The sequence below is a fragment of the Oncorhynchus clarkii genome, chromosome 2 (genome assembly GCF_045791955.1).
Source record: "Oncorhynchus clarkii lewisi isolate Uvic-CL-2024 chromosome 2, UVic_Ocla_1.0, whole genome shotgun sequence".
Lineage (NCBI taxonomy): Eukaryota > Metazoa > Chordata > Actinopteri > Salmoniformes > Salmonidae > Oncorhynchus > Oncorhynchus clarkii.
This window is the reverse complement of record NC_092148.1, coordinates 84,958,887-84,977,645: the sequence shown is the minus strand read 5'-3', so window position 1 is coordinate 84,977,645 and position 18,759 is coordinate 84,958,887. Positions and strand designations below refer to the sequence as shown.

The 18,759-nt window shown below is 44.0% G+C and overlaps 1 protein-coding gene across 4 annotated transcripts in view; it reads left to right on the top strand.

The window, feature by feature from the left end:
* LOC139375158 (leucine-rich repeat kinase 2) overlaps window positions 1-18,759 on the top strand; it is a 50,658-nt gene that overhangs the window by 13,601 nt on the left and 18,298 nt on the right. For 3 of the 4 annotated variants that reach the window (XM_071116703.1, XM_071116683.1, XM_071116693.1), the window contains exons 17-32: window positions 2-130; window positions 280-459; window positions 2,215-2,479; window positions 2,704-2,892; window positions 4,551-4,666; window positions 4,852-4,942; window positions 5,037-5,248; window positions 5,439-5,689; window positions 5,957-6,105; window positions 6,389-6,482; window positions 6,635-6,824; window positions 7,176-7,357; window positions 9,333-9,556; window positions 13,935-14,062; window positions 17,439-17,657; window positions 17,898-18,099. In XM_071116703.1, the coding sequence (XP_070972804.1) occupies window positions 2-130; window positions 280-459; window positions 2,215-2,479; window positions 2,704-2,892; window positions 4,551-4,666; window positions 4,852-4,942; window positions 5,037-5,248; window positions 5,439-5,689; window positions 5,957-6,105; window positions 6,389-6,482; window positions 6,635-6,824; window positions 7,176-7,357; window positions 9,333-9,556; window positions 13,935-14,062; window positions 17,439-17,657; window positions 17,898-18,099 (2,821 nt within the window). The remainder of the gene's footprint in view (window position 1; window positions 131-279; window positions 460-2,214; window positions 2,480-2,703; window positions 2,893-4,550; window positions 4,667-4,851; window positions 4,943-5,036; window positions 5,249-5,438; window positions 5,690-5,956; window positions 6,106-6,388; window positions 6,483-6,634; window positions 6,825-7,175; window positions 7,358-9,332; window positions 9,557-13,934; window positions 14,063-17,438; window positions 17,658-17,897; window positions 18,100-18,759) is intronic. The other variant, XM_071116713.1, reaches the window with a different exon arrangement.

The following is an 18,759-nucleotide window of genomic DNA, read 5'->3' as shown; positions in this document are numbered from 1 at the left end:
GGGGTTCCAGGTGGCCCTCCGAATGCTGGAGGCCTGCTCAGGGGCAGCAGGGGAGCTCCAGAGGGAAGGCTTTGACAGAGAGATCTTCCTCCAGCTCAAAGAAGGACCACCTGACCGGTGCAGCTACCCGGTAAGCCTGTGTGTCTGTTCTCATACTCTGTAATCCTTGGTCTTCTTCCTTCCTTACTCATCTCATAACTTCCCCTTCTCCCCCCATTATCCCCCCACCTCTCTCTCTCTCTGTCTCTCTCTCATCTTTGTCTCTCTCTCTTCCTCTAGCTCTCCCAGCTGCGTAAGGCTGCATGCCTGGCCCTGTCCAAGATGTGTGGCGATGCAGAGCTGAGGTACAGTATGCTGGAGAAGGCCTGTAAGGACGGGGATGTGCTCATGGCTGAGTGTCTCATCCAGCTAGGAGCCGACATCAACAAGAAGACCAAGACCGAGTCGCTCATATACCAGGTCAGCAATGATCTCTATGGGGATCTGATGAAATGTGATTTGTGTGTGTGTGTACGTCTGTATGTGTATGTGTGTATGTACAGTTGAAGTTGGAAGTTTACATACACCTTAGCTAAATACATTTAAACTCAGTTTTTCACAATTCACGACATTTAATCCCAGTAAACATTCCCTGTCTTAGGTCAGTTAGGATCACCACTTTATTTTAAGGATGTGAAATGTCAGAATAATAGTAGAGAGAATTATTTATTTCAGCTTTTCTTTCATCACATTCCCAGTGGGTCAGAAGTTTACATACACTCAATTAGTATTTGGTAGCATTGCCTTTAAATTGTTTAACTTGGGTCAAACATTTTGGGTAGCCTTCCACAAGCTTCCCACAATAAGTTGGGTGAATTTTGGCCCATTCCTCTTGACAGAGCTGGTGTAACTGAATCAGGTTTGTAGGCCTCCTTGCTTGCACACGCCTTTTCAGTTCTGCCCACACATTTTCTATAGGATTGAGGTCAGGGCTTTGTGATGGCCACTCTAATACCTTGACTTTGTTGTCCTTAAGCCATTTTACCACAACTTTGGAAGTATAGTTGGGGTCATTGTCCATTTGGAAGACCCATTTGCGAACAAGCTTTAACTTCCTGACGGATGTCTTGAGATGTTGCTTCAATATATCCACATAATTTTCCTGACTCATGATGCCATCTATTTTGTGAAGTGCACCAGTCCCTCCTCCTGCTTTTCAAAGCCGATCATTCAGAGTATCTCTACCGCTCCTGCTGTCTCTAGAGAGTTGAAAACAGCAGGTCTGGGACAGGTAGCATGTCCGGTGAACAGGTCAGGGTTTCATAGCCGCAGGCAAAACAGTTGAAACTGGAGCAGCAGCACGGCCAGGTGGACTGGGGACAGCAAGGAGGCATCAGGCCAGGTAGTCCTGAGGAATGGTCCTAAGGCTCAGGTCCTCTGAGAGAAAGAAAGAAAATTAGAGAGAGCATACTTAAATTTACACAGGACATCGGATAAGACAGGAGAAATACTCCAGATATAACAGACTGACCCTAGCCCCCCGACACATAAACTACTGCAGCATAAATACTGGAGGCTGAGACAGGAGGGGTCGGGAGACACTGTGACACTGTCCCCTCAGACAGGACCAAACAGGCAGGATATAACTACACCCACTTTGCCAAAGCACAGCCCCCACACCACTAGACAGATATCTTCAACCACCAACTTACCATCCTGAGACAAGGCCGGGTATAGCCCACAAAGATCTCCGCCACGGCACAACCCAAGGGGGGGCACCAACCCGGATTGTTGGAAAAATTGTTGGATTGTTGGAAAAATTACTTGTCATGCACAAAGTAGATGTCCTAACTGACTTGCCAAAACTATAGTTTGTTAACAAGAAATTTGTGGAGTGGTTGAAAAACTAGTTTTAATGACTCCAACCTAAGTATATGTAAACCTCCGACTTCAGCTGTATGTACATTACCAGTCAATAGTTTGGACACACCTACTCATTCAAAGGTTTTTCTTTATATTTATTATTTTCTACATTTTGGAATAATAGTGAAGACATAAACTATGAAACAACACATGGAATCGTGAACTTATCCTTTGCAGCAGAGGTAACTCTGGGTCTTTCAGGCCCAAAACATTTTCTAAATTAGTTTCATTTTGGGAGCTCAGTTCCTAGGCTTTGCCCTTCGACCCCCCCCCCCGCCTGCTCAACCACTTCCCCACTGCATCCCCTCCCAGGTGTGTGAGCAGGGCGGGCCTCTGCAGCTTGTGGTGCTGCTTCTCAGCCGAGGGGTCCATGAGCAGCACCTGCGTGGGGCCCTGGGGGCCAGCGTGCGTCGTGGGGACGGCCCTGCGGTCATCCAGCTACTAGGGCGTCTGGGGCTGGACCTGAACAACAATGCCCTCTGTCTGGGGGGGTTCAGGCTGGGTCGGGTGGATGCTGCCTGGCTCAGCCCCCTGCTCGCTGAACGAGGTCGCGCCAACAGTCTACCCTCCAGCACAAGTGAGTCTAGTCACTGATGCTGATTTCCAGTTATAGACTCTCCTTCTTAGATTCTCCTGTAGATCTCTATATCTTATTTGAAGGAAAGCTGTAACTATCATATTGCTTACACATTTCCAATCTAGAATGAATAGAACATTTATTTTGTTATGTACTGTACGTGTGCATATGTATTTGGGTTAAAAACCTGGGATAAAGGCGTGTTCTCTGTGTTGTGTTTTCAGGTAAGGGTGCGTGTTTAGCTCGGTACGTGTTATCCTTCCAGAGGGGTAAGACGACCCCTACCCCCTCCACCCCCAGGTCTCTAGCTGACCCCTGCCTTACCTCTGGGTACATGTCAGACGAGAGTGATGACTCCAGCTTCCTGTCTTTAGAGGACAGTCTGGTCTTCAACGACGATATGGAGAGTGACGGTAAGGACCATGAGACACACAGAACAGCGCTCTTTGTCAACGTTCAAATCATGTTAATTTCAAACTTTTTACTCACTCTTGATAATCACAATGGAATCACTTGGTAAAAAATAACCACAAGTTAAACAAGGTTATTTGGTATCTAATAAACTCAGCAAAAAAAAAACGTCCTCTCACTGTCAACTGCATTTATTTTCAGCAAACTCAACATGTGTAAATATTTGTATGAACATAAGATTCAACAACTGAGACATAAACTGAACAAGTTCCACAGACATGTGACTAACAGAAATTGAATGAACAAAGGGGGGGTCAAAATCAAAAGTAACAGTCAGTATCTGGTGTGGCCACCAGCTGCATTAAGTACTGCAGTGCATCTCCTCATTTGCACCAGATTTGCCAGTTCTTGCTGTGAGATGTTCCCCCACTCTTCCACCAAGGCACCTGCAAATTCCCAGACATTTCTTGGGGGAATGGCCCTAGCCCTCACCCTCCGATCCAACAAGTCCCCGATGTGCTCAATGGGATTGAGATCCGGGCTCTTCGCTGGCCATAGCACGGAATCACGCACAGAACGAGCAGTATGGCTGGTGATATTGTCATGCTGGAGGGTCATGTCAGGATGAGCCTGCAGGAAGGGTACCACGAGGGAGGAGGATATCTTCCCTGTAACGCACAGCGTTGAGATTGCCTGCAGTGACAACAAGCTCAGTCCGATGATGCTGTGACACACCGCCCCAGACCATGACGGACCCTCCACCTCCAAATCGATCCCACCCCAGAGTACAGGCCTCGGTGTAACGCTCATTCCTTTGACAATAAACGCAAATCTGACCATCACCCCTGGTGAGACAAAACCGTGACTCATCAGTGAAGAGCACTTTATGCCAGTCCTGTCTGGTCCAGCGACGGTGGCTTTGTGCCCATAGGCGACGTTGTTGCCGTTGATGTCTGGTGAGGACCTGCCTTACAACAGGCTTACTAGCCCTCAGTCCAGCCTCTCTCAGCCTATTGCGGACAGTCTGAGCACTGATGGCGGGATTGTGCGTCCCTGGTGTAACTCAGGCAGTTGTTGTTGCCATCCTGTACCTGTCCCGCAGGTGTGATTTTTGGATGTACCGATCCTGTGCAGGTGTTGTTACACGTGGTCTGCCATAGCTGTCCGTCCTGTCTCACTGTAGCGCTGTCTTAGGCGTCTCACAGTACGGACATTGCAATTTATTGCCCTGGCCACATGTGCAGTCCTCATGCCTCCTTGCATCATGCCTAAGGCACGTTCACACAGATGAGCAGGGACCCTGGACATCTTTCTTTTGGTGTTTTTCAGAGTCAGTAGAAAGGCCTCTTTTTAGTGTCCTAAATTTTCATAACTGTGACCTTAATTGCCTATCGTCTGTAAGCTGTTAGTGTGTTAACGACCGTTCCACAGGTGTATGTTCATTAATTGTTGAATTGGACCGTGTTTAAACCCTTTACAATGAAGATCTGTGAAGTTAGTTTGATTATTACGAATTATCTTTGCAAGACAGGGTCCTGAAAAAGGGACATTTCTTTTTTTGCTGAGATTATAATAGCTAATTTGGTGACTGTTAATTATTGGCCACAGTTGCCTTATTTTGGGAATGTCTTGCTTACTGGATGTCTCCTTATTTTAACAGGAAGTGATTCGCTCTCGTTGGCACTGTCCCCCATGTCCACCAATGATTTGTCAGAGGAGTGGAAGGCAGGGTCACAGAAAAGGAAGAACGGGCGTCGCAGGCACTTTAGCTCCGAGGTGGATCTTCTTTACGACCAATAGAAATATTGTTTAGTTTTGAACTTACTCTATTTCAGAGAAAAAACTTAACTGTCCCCCCCTCTCTTTCTTGCTCTCTCGCTCTCTTTCAATAAATGAATTAATTAAGATATGTGCCAATCAATTTACCAATTAACCAATTAATTTACTAACCAATCAAACAGTCCTGTATCCATCCGAAGGGAGTCCAGGGTGAGGTTGAGCTCAACGAGCCACTTCAGAGGAGGTATGGCAGGACAACCCCTAACCAGAAAGGTACTTACAGTACATTAGTTTTACTTGCCCTTGTTCAAAATATCAATGGTATCATATCAATGGTAATCCAATTTTTCTATTGTTTCTACTGCAGGTATTCACTCCCCAGTCTTGAGCTCTGGGTATAACTCCTCCCCTCTGGTCGGGGACAGAGAGTGGATCCGCCTGCTGGACCTATCAGGGAATGAGCTGGACTCTGTGTCGTGTTTGTTGGGCGAGGGTTCTGTCCGACAGCAGCTGGAGCACCTGTATCGACTAGACTTGAGCCAGAACAGCCTATCAGAGTTCCCCTCTGGGCTGTGTGAGGTGTGGGGTCTGTTCAGAATGCTTCAATGTTGAATAGATGATGCAAAATGTAAAAATGGTGGGGAATTCAATGTTCGGTTAATCTACAGAATCTTGTCAGTATCTAAAAAAAAATATTCATCATTTTATATAATTTATTGTTGCGATGGTTTATTTAATACTTCAAAATAATAATAATTATACTTCTTAGAGCTTGAAGAGTCTGACACGTCTGGATCTCCAAGGCAACCAGTTGCAGTCGTTGCCGGCGGAGCTTCTGGCCCTGCCCTCACTGACCATGCTCAACGTGTCACGTAACTGTGTCGGCCCGCTTCTGACCCTTGACCCCGCCGTCACCTGCCCGTCGCTACGGCAACTCAACCTGTCCTACAACCACATCACCACCTTCCCCCACCAGCTGGGCCGGGCCATGGAGCGACTGGAGGAGCTGTCCCTCGAGGGGTATGATGGGAAATTGAGTTCTTTTGATCACTGCTGAATGTTTTACTTTAGCTGTGTAATAGGCACAAAATTATATTATAAATAATTACAAAGCAGGAATTGGTGATTAGTTTTTGTCAAACATGTACATTTTACCCATCTGGCACTAGACAGGTTCAATTAAATCCTCAAAATATTTGAAAGAAAACTACTCTGATTTGAACCCAAGTATGTGACATAAAATATCATAAATATAACTTTGCCTCTACACCTTTTCCTCTCCTGTAGGAACAGAATGAGTGAGCTGTGGTCTCCTCTGTGTCTTCTGGAGATGAAGCTCCTAGACATCAGTAAGAACAGTGTGGAGAGCATCTCACGTGACTTCCTGTCTGGCTGCCCCAAACTAGAGAACTTCAGTGCTTGTACCAACCATCTCAGTAAGTACATGGTAACGCAGTTACTTACTTAATCATTTTTAATGCTGACAGAACATGGGGTCTGTACTAGTTCTCCAAATGCTGTCTTACAATGGATTATTATTTGGTACTATTATTAGGCATATCTGTGAAAGACATTCAAGTCAAACCGATTTCTAGAAAAAGTATTGCCAGACAACTTAATAAATGTTGTTAATTCTAGATAAACAGTTAATTTGTGTATGTAGCGACATAAGAACATATTCATTGTATGACATTGTGTTTTGTGTTTCTGCTGTCATAGGTTCGCTGTCACATCTTCCCTCAAAGATAACAACTCTGAAGTTATCACATAACAGTTTCACTACCATTCCTCAAGCCGTTCTGGATCTTCCAAAGTAAGTTTGATGTTTTAGTGAAGGCAACTACATTGTTGTAGAAGGCGTTTGTTAGTTAACTATTATTTGAGTAAAAACTGCTTATTAGTGTGCAAAAATGTATCTGGCTTGAGATTCAGTACGACTCATCCTTGCTTTTTCTTTGCTTTCAGCTTACGGTCCGTGGATATGAGGACCAATGACATCACAGTTTTACCGGGGCCGTGCGCCTGGGCATCGGTCAACCTGCGGGAGCTCATGTTCAGTCAGAACCGCATCGGATTGCTGGACCTGAGTGGACCTGAAGTTTACAAGTGGGCCAGACTGGAGAAACTACACCTGAGTGACAATAAGCTCACAGAGGTCAGCATTTATTTATTCATCTTATTAATATTTCATTAACATGGTCATTTAGCAGACGCCAAAGTGACTGACAGTGATCACACGTGTCACAATAAGTATGTGACATTTGTTAGCACCAGGCACTCTAACTAACTACCATTAAAACGGTCTTATATGGTGAACAGGGACAATACAGTACTCAATGCTTCTCACAGCTCCATCATAAACTGCATGTTCTCTCTAGAACAGGTCTCTTGTAAAATATATGTTATCTCAAGGAGAATAAAAAGGTTACATAAAATGTATTTAAAAATATAAAAGTACATTTCCTATCAGTAGTATTATTGACCTTTTCACCCCTGTCTGTTTCAGGTCCCTCCTCAGATCGGCCTGCTGGAGGAGCTGACCTCTCTCGACTTGAGCCGTAATGGCGGCCTGCGCTCCTTCCCTGACGAGATGGGCAAGCTGAGCCGGCTGTGGGACTTGCCACTGGATGGCCTGCGCCTCAGCCTGGATCTCAAGCACATTGGCAACAAGACCAAAGACATAGTCAGGTGAATGTCTGCAAAGAAATGCTTACTTGCAGGTTCCTTCTCGACAATGAAACAACAATAAGAAAGAAGAAAATATCAGAATACGAACATAAAGTCAATGGCTCAAAAGAATAAATATTTTAGCATAAGTATAATACAGGAAGGCACCATTTATAGTCCAATATTTAGTTGTGTTTTGGGAAAGGGGGGGGGTGGGAGGCAGTGTATAAACCGAGCAGTATAATGGTAGCAGCAGTTGTGATGTGTGTGTGTGTGTAGCATGAATGTGTGTGTGCTAAGTTATGGAGAATCAGAGCAGGTGGTCAGGCCAGTTCATGTGTTCAGCAGTCTGATGTCTTGTATATAGCCTGTTGGTTTCAGACCTCATGGTCCGATACCGTCTGAACGACGGTAAGGGAGAGAACAGCTTGTGACTGGGCTGTGTGGGGTCCTTGATGATGCTGTGTGCCTTCCTCAGGCACCGTTCTGAGTAGATGACCTGAATGGGTGGGAGCACGGTCCCAGTGATGTACTGGGCCGTCTTCACCACCCCCTGGAGGGCCTTGTGGTCGTGGATGGAGCAATTCCCATTCTAGGCCGTGGTACAACCGGTCAGGATGCTCTCAATGGTGCACATGGTTTCCAGGTGTTTGTGAGCCCTTCTCTCCTTAGGATTGAGGTCAGGGCTTTGGGATGGACACTCCAATACCTTGACTTTGTTGTCCTTAAGCCATTTTGCCACAACTCTAGAAGTATGCTTGGGGGTCATTGTCCATTTGGAAGACCCATTTGCGACCAAGCTTTAACTTTCTGACTGATGTCTTGAGATGTTGCTTCAATATATCCACGTACTTTTCCTACCTCATGATTCCATCTATTTTGTGAAGTGCACCAGGCCCTCCTGCAGCAAAGCACCCCCACAACATGATGCTACCACCCCCGTACTTCACAGTTGGGATGGTGTTCTTCGGCTTGCACGCCTCCTCCTTCTTCCTCCAAACATAACAATGGTCATTATGGCCAAACAGTTCTATTTTTGTTTCATCAGACTAGAGGACATTTCTCCAAAAAGTACGATCTTTGTCCCCATGTGCAGTTGCAAACCGTAGTCTGGCTTTTTTATGGCGGTTTTGGAGCAGCGGCTTCTTCCTTGCTGAGCGGCCTTTCAGGTTATGTCGATATAGGACTCGTTTTACTGTGGATATACATACTTTTGTACCTGTTTCCTCCAGCATCTTCACAAGGTTCTTTGCTGTTGCTCTGGGATTGATTTGCACTTTTCGCACCAAAGTACGTTCATCTATAGGAGACAAAACGCATCTCCTTCCTGAGCGGTATGACGGCTGCGTGGTCCCTTGGTGTTTAACTTGCGTACTATTGTTTGTACAGATGAACGTGGTACCTTCAGGCGTTTGGAAAGTGCTCCCAAGGATGAACCAGATTTGTGGAGGACCAGAATTTTTTTCTGGGGTCTTGGCTGATTTCTTTTGATTTTCCCATGATGTCAAGCAAAGAGGCAAGGGAGGTGAGGGAAAAAACAGGTGAGGGGAAAAAACAATTGAATCAATTTTAGAATACGGCTGTAATGTAACAAAATGTGGAAAAAGTCAAGGGGTCTGAATACTTTCTGAATGCACTGCATTCCTCAATGTTGATGTTGAGTCCTGTTTGGATGAATCTTTGAACATTATTCCAATCAACATTCTTCAAACAATCCTACAGTATTGGGGACGATGGCTTTGTAAGCTTCACAGATGTTTGTGTATACATGGTCAAGCATGCTGGATCCTCTTTGGGCAAGATACATGTTGGCGATATAAAAATAAAACATTTAACCCAAAAAGCAATGCTATCTGTCAGAGGGAATTCTGAATGAACAGGTGGTGGCTTTTGATAGGTTTGTATTTGCTCCAGATTTCCCCTTTCAAACAAAAGCCTAATCCCGTTCACAAAACTCTCCCAAATAAATCACTCTCTCCTGTATCCTGTAACTCAGGTTCCTCCAGCAGCGTCTGAAGAAAGCCGTTCCGTACTACCGGATGAAGCTGATTGTGGTTGGGAACGCCGACAGTGGTAAGACTGCTCTAATCCGACAGCTGATGAAGCTCAAGCGTTCTCAGTGGCAGATGGAGCGGCCCATCGCTGGGATCGACGTCAGAGATTGGACCATCCGGGACCGGGATAAGAAGAACATGGTGCTCAACGTCTGGGACTTCTCAGGTGGGTCAACCGTCTACTGCCAACTGTGACTGTGATCTGGTCTGGATACTTACTAGTGATGTGGGATATTTTTTTTTGAGTTGCATATCACAATATTATTTTGGACGATATTATGTTGATACATTAAATCAAATTGTATTTGTAACATGCGCCGAATACAACAAGTGTAGTACTTACAGTGAAATGCTTACTTAAAAGCCCTTAACCAACGATGCAGTTTTAAGAAAATACCTTAAAAAGTAAGAGATAAGAAAAACAAATAATTAAAGAGCAGCAGTGAATAACAGTAGCAGGGCGATACAGGGGGTACCGGTACAGAGTCAACGTGGAGGCGATATACAGGGGGTACCGGTACTGTGTCAATGTGGAGGCGATATACAGGGGGTACCGGTACAGAGTCAACGTGGAGGCGATATACAGGGGGTACCGGTACTGTGTCAATGTGGAGGCGATATACAGGGGGTACCGGTACAGAGTCAATGTGGAGGCTATATACAGGGGGTACCAGTACAGAGTCAACGTGGAGGCGATATACAGGGGGTACCGGTACTGTGTCAATGTGCGGGGGCACCGGTGTCGAGGTACTTGAGATAATTATGCACATGCAGGTAGGGTTGTTTAAAGTGGCAGAGAGTTTATGACTAGGGTGGCTGGGCTGGAGTCTGACGATTTTTAGGGCCTTCCTCTGACACTGCCTGGTATAGAGGTCCTGGATGGCAGGGAGCTTGGCCCTGTTGATGTACTGGGCTGTACGCACTACCCTCTGTAGTGCCATATCAGGCAGTGATGCAACCCGTCAGGATGCTCTCGATGGTGGAGCTGTAAAATCTTTTGAGGATCTGAGGACCCATGCCAAATCTTTTCAGTCTCCTGAGGGGGAATAGGTTTTGTCGTGCCCACTTCACGACTGTCTTGGTGTGCTTGGACAATGTTAGTTTGTTGTTGATGTGGATGCCAAGGAACTTGAAGCTCTCAACCTGCTCCACTACAGCCCCGTCGATGAGAATGGAGGCGTGCTCGGTCCTCTTTTTCCTGTAGTCCACAATCATCTCCTTTGTCTTGATCACGTTGAGGGAGAGGTTGTTGTCCTTGCACCACATGGTCAGGTCTCTGACCTTCCTATAGGCTGTCTCATCGTTGTCAGTGATCAGGCTTACCACTGTTGTGTCATCAGCAATGATGGTGTTGGAGTTGTGCCTGGCCATGCAGTCATGAGTGAACAGGGAGTACAGGAGGGGACTGAGCACGCACTCCTGAGGGGCCCCCGTGTTGAGGATCAGTGTGGCGGATGTGTTGTTACCTACCCTGACCACCTGGAGGCAGCCCGTCAGGAAGTCTAGGATCCAGTTGCAGAGGTAGGTGTTTAGTCCCAGGGTCTTTAGATTAGTGATGAGCTTTGAGGGAACCATGGTGTTGAAAGCTGAGCTGTAGTCAATGAACAACATTCTCACATAGGTGTTCCTTTTGTCCAGGTGGGAAAGGGCAGTGTGGAGTGCGATAGAGATTGCATCATCTGTGGATCTGTTGGTGCGATATGCAAATTGGAGTGGGTCTAGGGTTTCTGGGATAATGGTGATGATGTGAGCTATGACCAGCCTTTCAAAGCATTTCATGGCCACAGACATGAAACTTGACCCCAAGTATCGCTTTTGCCTGGTAGCATTAGAAAGCCCTAGTCGGCTAAAACGGCTCAATCTCTGATATTTTTCATCCTATAGCTTGTTCTCCGTCTTCTTTTTAAATAGTGAGTCATGTTTTCAGCACTTTTATTTACATGACTTAAACTCATTTTCTCATACTCTCTGGTCTCTCTGCAGCAGACATACTGTTTGGAACATCAAATCGCAATAACGAATCACAATACAATGCCTTCAAAGTATTCATACCCCTTGACTTATGGCAAATTTGGTTGTGTTACAACCTGAAATCAAAATTGATTATTTTTTCTCACCTATCTACACACAATACACCATAATGACAGTGAAAATATGTTTTTTAAAGTTTTTGCACATTTTATTGAAAATGAAATACAGAAATATATTTCTGGGTCTTTCTGGGTAAGTCCCAAAGAGCTTTAAACACCTGGAATGTATAATATTTGCACATTATTCTTTTTTTAATTCTTCAACTCTGTCAAGTTGGTTGTTGATCTTTGCTCGACAACCATTTAAGTCTTGCCATAGATTCACAAGCAGATTTAAGTCAAAACTGTAACTTGGCCACTCAGGAACATTCAATGTTGTCTTGGTAAGCAACTCCAGTGTATATTTGGCCTTGTGTTTTAGGTTATTGTGCTGCTGAAAGGTGAATTTTTCTCCCAGTGTCTTTTGGAAAGCAGACTGAACAAGGTTTTCCTCTAGGATATTGCCTGTGCTTAGCTCTATTCCATTTCTTTGCATCCTAAAAATGGCAAGCATACCCATAACATGATGCAGCCTCCCCCATGCTTCAAAATATGAAGAGTTGTAGTCAGTGATGTGTTGGATTTGCACCAAACATAATGCTCTGTATTCAGGACATAAAGTTAATTTCTTTGCCACATTTATTGCAGTATTACTTTATGCATCCTGTGTGCAACAATGCACTGCTTTGGAATATTTTTTCTCTGTACAGGCTTCCTTTTCTCTTGTCATTTAGGTTAGTATTGTGGAGTAACTACCATGTTGTTGATCCATCCTCAGTTCTCCTATCACAACCATTAAACGATTAACTAACTGTTAATGTCACCACTGGCCTCATACAATCCCTGAGCGCTTTTCCTTCCTCTCCAGCAACTGAGTTAGGAAGGACACCTGTATATTTGTAGTTACTGGTTGTATTGATACATCATTCATAGTGTAATTAATACCTTCCCAATGCTCAAAGGGATATTCAATTTTTGCTTTTTCACCCATCTACCAATAGGTGTCGTCTTTGGTTGAATCTGTGTTTGAAAATGAGGTAGTCATTCAAAACCCATGTTAAACACTATTATTGAACACAGTGTGTGTCCATGCAAGTTCTAATGTGACTTGTTAAGCACATTTTTACTACTGAACTTATTTAGGCCGTAAAAGGGGTTGAATACTTGACTCAAGATATTTCAGCTTTTCATTTTTAATTAATTTGTAAAAAAAAATTTAAAAAAATAAAAAAACATAATTCCACTTTGGGGTATTGGGGGTGTAGGCCTGTGACACAATCTCAATGTAATATTTTTTAAATTCAGGCTGTAACACAATAAAATGTGGGAAAAAATGTTAAAGGGTATGAATACTTTATGAAGGCAGTGCCTCCGTAAAGAATTCAGATGACTTTCCTTTTTCCACGTTTTGTTGGGTTACAGCCTTATTCTGAAATTGATTAAATGTTTTTTTCCCTTCTCATCAATAAACACAATACCCATAGAGACAAAGCAAAAACAGGTTTTAGAAATGTTTGCTAATTTATTACAATTGAAATACTGAAATATCACATTTACATAAGTATTCAGACCCTTTACTCAGTACTTTGAAGCACCGTTTGCAGCGATTACAGCCTCAAGTCTTCTTGGGTATGACGCTACAAGCTTGTATTTGTGGAGTTTCTCCCATTCTTCTCTGCAGATCCTCTCAAGCTCTGTCAGGTTGGATGGGGAGCGTCGCTGCACAGCTATTTTCAGGTCTCTCCAGAGATGTTAGATCGGGTTCAAGTCAGGGGTCTGGCTGAGCCACTTAAGGACATTCAGAGACTTGTCGCGAAGCCACTCCTGTGTTATCTTGGCTGTGTGCTATGGGGCAGGTTTTGTCAGGATTGAGGGGAAATTGAACGGCGCAAAATACACAGATCCTTGATGAAAACCTGCTCCAGAGCGCTCAGGACCTCGGACTGGGGCAAAGGTTCACCTTCCAGCAGGACAACAATCCTAAGCACACAGCCAAGACGACGCAGGAGTAGCTTCATTACAAGCCTCTGAATGTCCTTGGGTGGGCCAGCCAGAGCCCGGACTTGAACCCGATCGAACATCTCTGGAGAGATCTGAAAATAGTTGTGCACACCAAATACAGGTGTGCCAAGCTTTTAGCGTCCTACCCAAGAAGACTCAAGGCTGTAATCGCTGCCTAAGATGCTTCAACAAAGTACTGAGTAAAGGGTCTGAATACTTAAGTTAATGTTGATTTTTTAATCAGTACAAAAATTTAAAAAAACTATTTTTGCTTTGTCATTATGGGGTATTGTGTGTAGAATTGTATTTTAGAATAAGGTTGTTACGTTACAATGTGGAAAAAGTCAAGGGGTCTGAATACTTTCCAAATGCACTGTAAGTTTGGGTTTCACGGTCTGGATCTTGGACTTCAAGTCATTGAGTCTTGAAGGTTTTATTCTGGCGGTCTTGACCCTCTCTCTGCTCTTTGTTCAGGTGGGGAGGAGTTCAGTGGTTCTCACCCCCACTTCCTTACCCCCCGGGCCCTCTACCTGGTTGTGTACGACCTCAGTAAGGGGGCTGCCCAGGTGGACGCGCTCAAACCCTGGCTCTTCAACATCAAGGTGAGTCACACCCATACCTTTTGTAAATGTTTTGTTGTTTTTTGTCACTGTTGCGAGTGCATACATTTTCGTACACACAACTGGAAGTAGTAGTTTTTACATTGCAAATAGTCTGGTGTGGTGCAATGCAAATATTCTGGGGTAGCCTTTTGACTAGATGTTCAAGAGTCTTATGGCTTGGGGGTATAAGCAGTTTAGAAGCCTCTTGGGCCTCCAGTACCGCTGTGGACTAATAACCTAATAAAAGAATGGACGAGAGGTCCTGGACCTGAAGAACAGCTTGCATTTCTCCCACAGTCAGCTCGATGAGTTTAGACAGGAGAATGGCAAGATGACAGCAATCTGTATGTCATTGAGAGAGGACACCAGTTCTGTATGTGAATGCATAATAACAATGAAAAAAGAAAAAGCTGATTATATCAGTCAAGGCGGAACAACGTGGTTGTGGACGGAATTGCAGAATCTCCACGAGACCTGGACGAGTCTGAGGACAGAGTGAGTGAAATGATCTCAATAGTGGTCAAGTTCCTGAGGTTCAAGGACCTGATAGCTGTTCTGCAAAGAACAACTTGAGAGGAATGTACTGTATATCTTCCTCAATAAGGACTATCCTGAAGCTGTAGAGAAGACTTTAAGTCAAGTGTTATTAAAGTGTTGTGGTTGCAGGTTCACCTGGCACATCTAAAGCCTTTTCTTGCTATAGGCCACCAAGTGCTAACTGTCAGTATCTAAATAATGTGTGAAATGCTTGATAGTGTATGTGATGTAAACAGAGAGGTCTACTTTTTTGGTGACCTGAATATTGAATGGTTTTCATCAAGCTGTCTGCTCAAGAGGAAGCTTCTCACTGTAACCAGTGCCAGTAATCTGGTTCAGGTTATTAATCAACCTACTAGGGTGTTTACAAACACCACTGGAACAAGATCATCCACATGTATTGATCACATTTGTACTAATATTGTAGAACTGTGTTCTAAAGCTGTATCCGTACCCATGCAGTGATCACAGTATAGTGGCTTTATCCAGGAAGCCAACCTTCCAAAGCTGGTCCTAAAATAGTGTATTGCTGCGTCTCTTATGTGGATGATGTTAAAACATATTTGTTGGTCTGATGTGATTAATAATGAGCATGCTGACGCTGCACATTTATTAATTTAGGAAATTGCTTCTTCCAATTATTGATAAACATGCACCTGTTAAGAAACTGACTGTTAGAACTGTTTAAGCTCCATGGATTGATAAGGAATTTAAAAGCTGTATGGTTGAAAGAGATGGGGCAAAAGTAGTGGCTAATAAGTCAGTGCACGTCTGGCTTACTGCAAACTGAGAAATTGTGACTAAACTCATCAAAAAGATAAAGAAACTGTAGTATGAAGCCAAGATCAATTAAATAAAGAATAATGGAGAAAAAAAACTTGAGTACTTTATATGAAATTAGACAAATTCAACTCCATCTTTCATCCAATCAGAAGGCATATTCATCAAAAACTTTGGTTGCCAATTATTTTAATGATTACTTCATTGGCAAAATTAAGCAGTAAATGCCAACAACAAACAGTGAGCCATCGTACTCATGTATAAAGAAAAATGTAATAATGAAAGAAAAGCATTGCAAATTAGAATTTTGTAGAGTTAGTATGGGAGTGGTGGAAAAATCAATCAATAATGACAAACCTGGCATTGACAACTTAGATGGAAAGCTATGGAGGATGGTAGCTGACTCTATAGCCACTCCTATCTGTCATATCTTTAATCTGAGCCTAGAGGAAAGTCGGTCATTCCGCTACCCAAGAGTGGTAAAGCAGCATTTAATGGTTCTAACAGCAGACCTATCTGCTTGCTGCCAACTCTTAGCAAACTGTTGTAAAAAATGGTGTTTGACCAAATACAATGCTACTACTTTGTTAACAAATTAACAAGACTTTCAGAATGCTTATAGAGATAAGCACTCATGTAATGCATTGACACAAATTACTGATGATTGGTTGAAAGAAATTGAAAATAAATAGATATTGGGAGCTGTACTGTTAGATTTCAGTGCAGCCTTTGATACTATTGACCATAACCTGTTGTTGAGAAAACGTATGTCTTTTCAACCTCTGCCATATCATGGATTCAGAGCTCTCTATTTAATAGCACTCAGAGGGTTTTCTTTAATGGGAGCTTCTCTGTCAAACAAGTGTGGTGTACCGCAAGACACCTCTCTAGGCCCTCCTTACTTTTCTATTTTTACCAATGACCTGCCACTGGCATTTAACAAAGCAGGTGTGTCCATGTTTGCTGATGATTCAACCATTAACGCATCAGCAACCACAGCTAATGAAGTCACTGAAACCCTTAACAAAGAGTTGGAGTCTGTTTTGAAATGGGTGGCCAGTAATAAACTGGTCCTGAACATCTCTAAAACTAAGAGCGTTGTATTTGGTACAAATCATTCCCTAAGTTCTAGACCTCAGCTGAATCTCCTAATGAATGGTGTGGCTGTTGAACAAGTTGAGTAGACTAAATTACTTGGGTGTTAACTTTAGTTTCTGAACAGTCATGGTCAAAACATATAGATTCAATGGTTGTGAAGATAGGGAGAGGTCTGTCCGTAATAAAGAGATGCTCTGCTTTCTTGACACCACACTCCACAAAGCACGTCCTGCAGGCTTTAGTTTTAGCTTATCTTGATTATTGTCCAGTCATATGGTCAAGTGATGCAAAGAAAGACCTAGATAAGCTGCAGCTGGCCCAGAACAGAGCGGCAAGTCTTGTCATCACAGGGCTAGTATTAATACTACGCGTACCAGTCTCTCGACTAAGAGTTCAGAAAAGACTGACTGCGTCACTTCATGTTTTTATAAGAAACATAGTGTTAGAAATTCCAAATAATTTGCATCGTCAAATTACACACCGCACTGACACACACACTTATCCCATCAGACATGGCACCAGGGGTCTTTTCACAGTCCCCAGGTCCAAAACAAATTCAAGGAAACATACAGTATTATACAGAGCCATGAGTGCATGTAACACCCGTCTTATATAGCGCAAGTGAAGAGCAAACCTGGTTTCAAAAGACACAATGCGACACCTCATTGCACAACACCTCTCGCCCATGTGACCTACTTGTTGTGTGTATGTACTGACATGTATGTGTAACTGATAGATGCACACACACTATATGTTAATGTTTTTAAACATATGTAAATTGTAAAGTATTTTGTCTGTAACTTATTTTTTCGTTATATGCTCGACCCCAGTAAGACTAGCTGTCGCCATTGGTGTCAGCAAATGGGGAACCTAATAAATCAAAAATGTAATCTCGAATGCTTTCATTTACTATTCCACCATAATGCTATATCTTACCATGTTTGTCCATCTGTCTGTGTAGGCGGTGGCCCCCCTGTCACCAGTCATCCTGGTGGGGACACACACAGACGTGAGCGAGGACCTCCAGCTGCAGGCTTGCCTGGATAAGATCCGCCAGGAGCTCCTCAACCACCAGGGCTTCCCTGCCATCCGGGACTACCACATGGTGGCGGTGTGCGAGGACTCGGACTCCATCGGCAGACTCCGCAAGGCTATCGCCAGGGAGGTCGCCAACTTCAAGGTAGCTAGTGTTGTTAGCCCTAATGTTTACGTCATTTAGACTAGCCAGAATTTCCACTGATGTTCCACATATACCATCATCCCAAGCTCTAGCTTGCCTAAAAGGACAATCCTTGACAGCTTTGTTAGTACCTTTGACCTTATTTCAATGGTCCACGTAAGTTCCATACACAGCACTGTGTGCAAAGCCGCTATACCTTTTAGTGACCCTCCTCACCCCTTTCACTCCCACTCTCCACAGATCCAAGGGCAGCTGGTGATGGGGAAGCTGGTCCCAGAAAGCTATTTGGAGCTGGAGAGAAGGGTGCTGCTGGAGAGGGCCAGGGTGCCGGGGGAGTTCCCCGTGCTCAGACACCAATACCTGCTACAGCTCATCCAGGAGAGCCAGATACAGCTGGAGGAGGCTGAGCTACCCCACGCTGTTCACTTCCTCAGCGAGGCCGGTCAGTGGGGTGGGGTGTGTGTGTGTGTGTGTGTGTGTAATTGGTTTCTTCATTAATGTGTTGGAATCCCTGGTCATAATTGTGCTGGTGCTATGGTCTTCACAACGTAGGAGGACGTAGGAAATTATCTCAGCAAAAAAAGAAACGGCACTTTTTCAGGACCCTGTCTTTCAAATAATTTGTAAAAATCCAAATAACTTCACAGATCTTCATTGTAAAGGGTTTAAACACTTTCCCATGCTTGTTCAATGAACCATAAACAATTAATGAACATGCACCTGTGGAACGGTTGTTAACACACTAACAGCTTACAGACGATAGGTAATTAAGGTCACAGTTATGAAAACTTAGGACACTAAAGAGGCCTTTCTACTGACACCAAAAGCAAGATGCCTAGGGGCCCTGCTCATCTGTGTGAATGTGCCTTAGGCGTGCTGCAAGGAGGCATGAGGACTGCAGATCTGGCCAGGGCAATATATTGCAATGTACGTACTATAAGACGCTTGAGACAGCGCTACAGGGAGACAGACAGAACGGACAGCTGATCATCCTCACAGTGGCAGACCACGTTTAACAACATCTGCACAGGATCGGTACTGCTGAACATCACACCTGCGGAACAGGTACAGGATGGCAACAACAACTGCCCAAGTTACACCA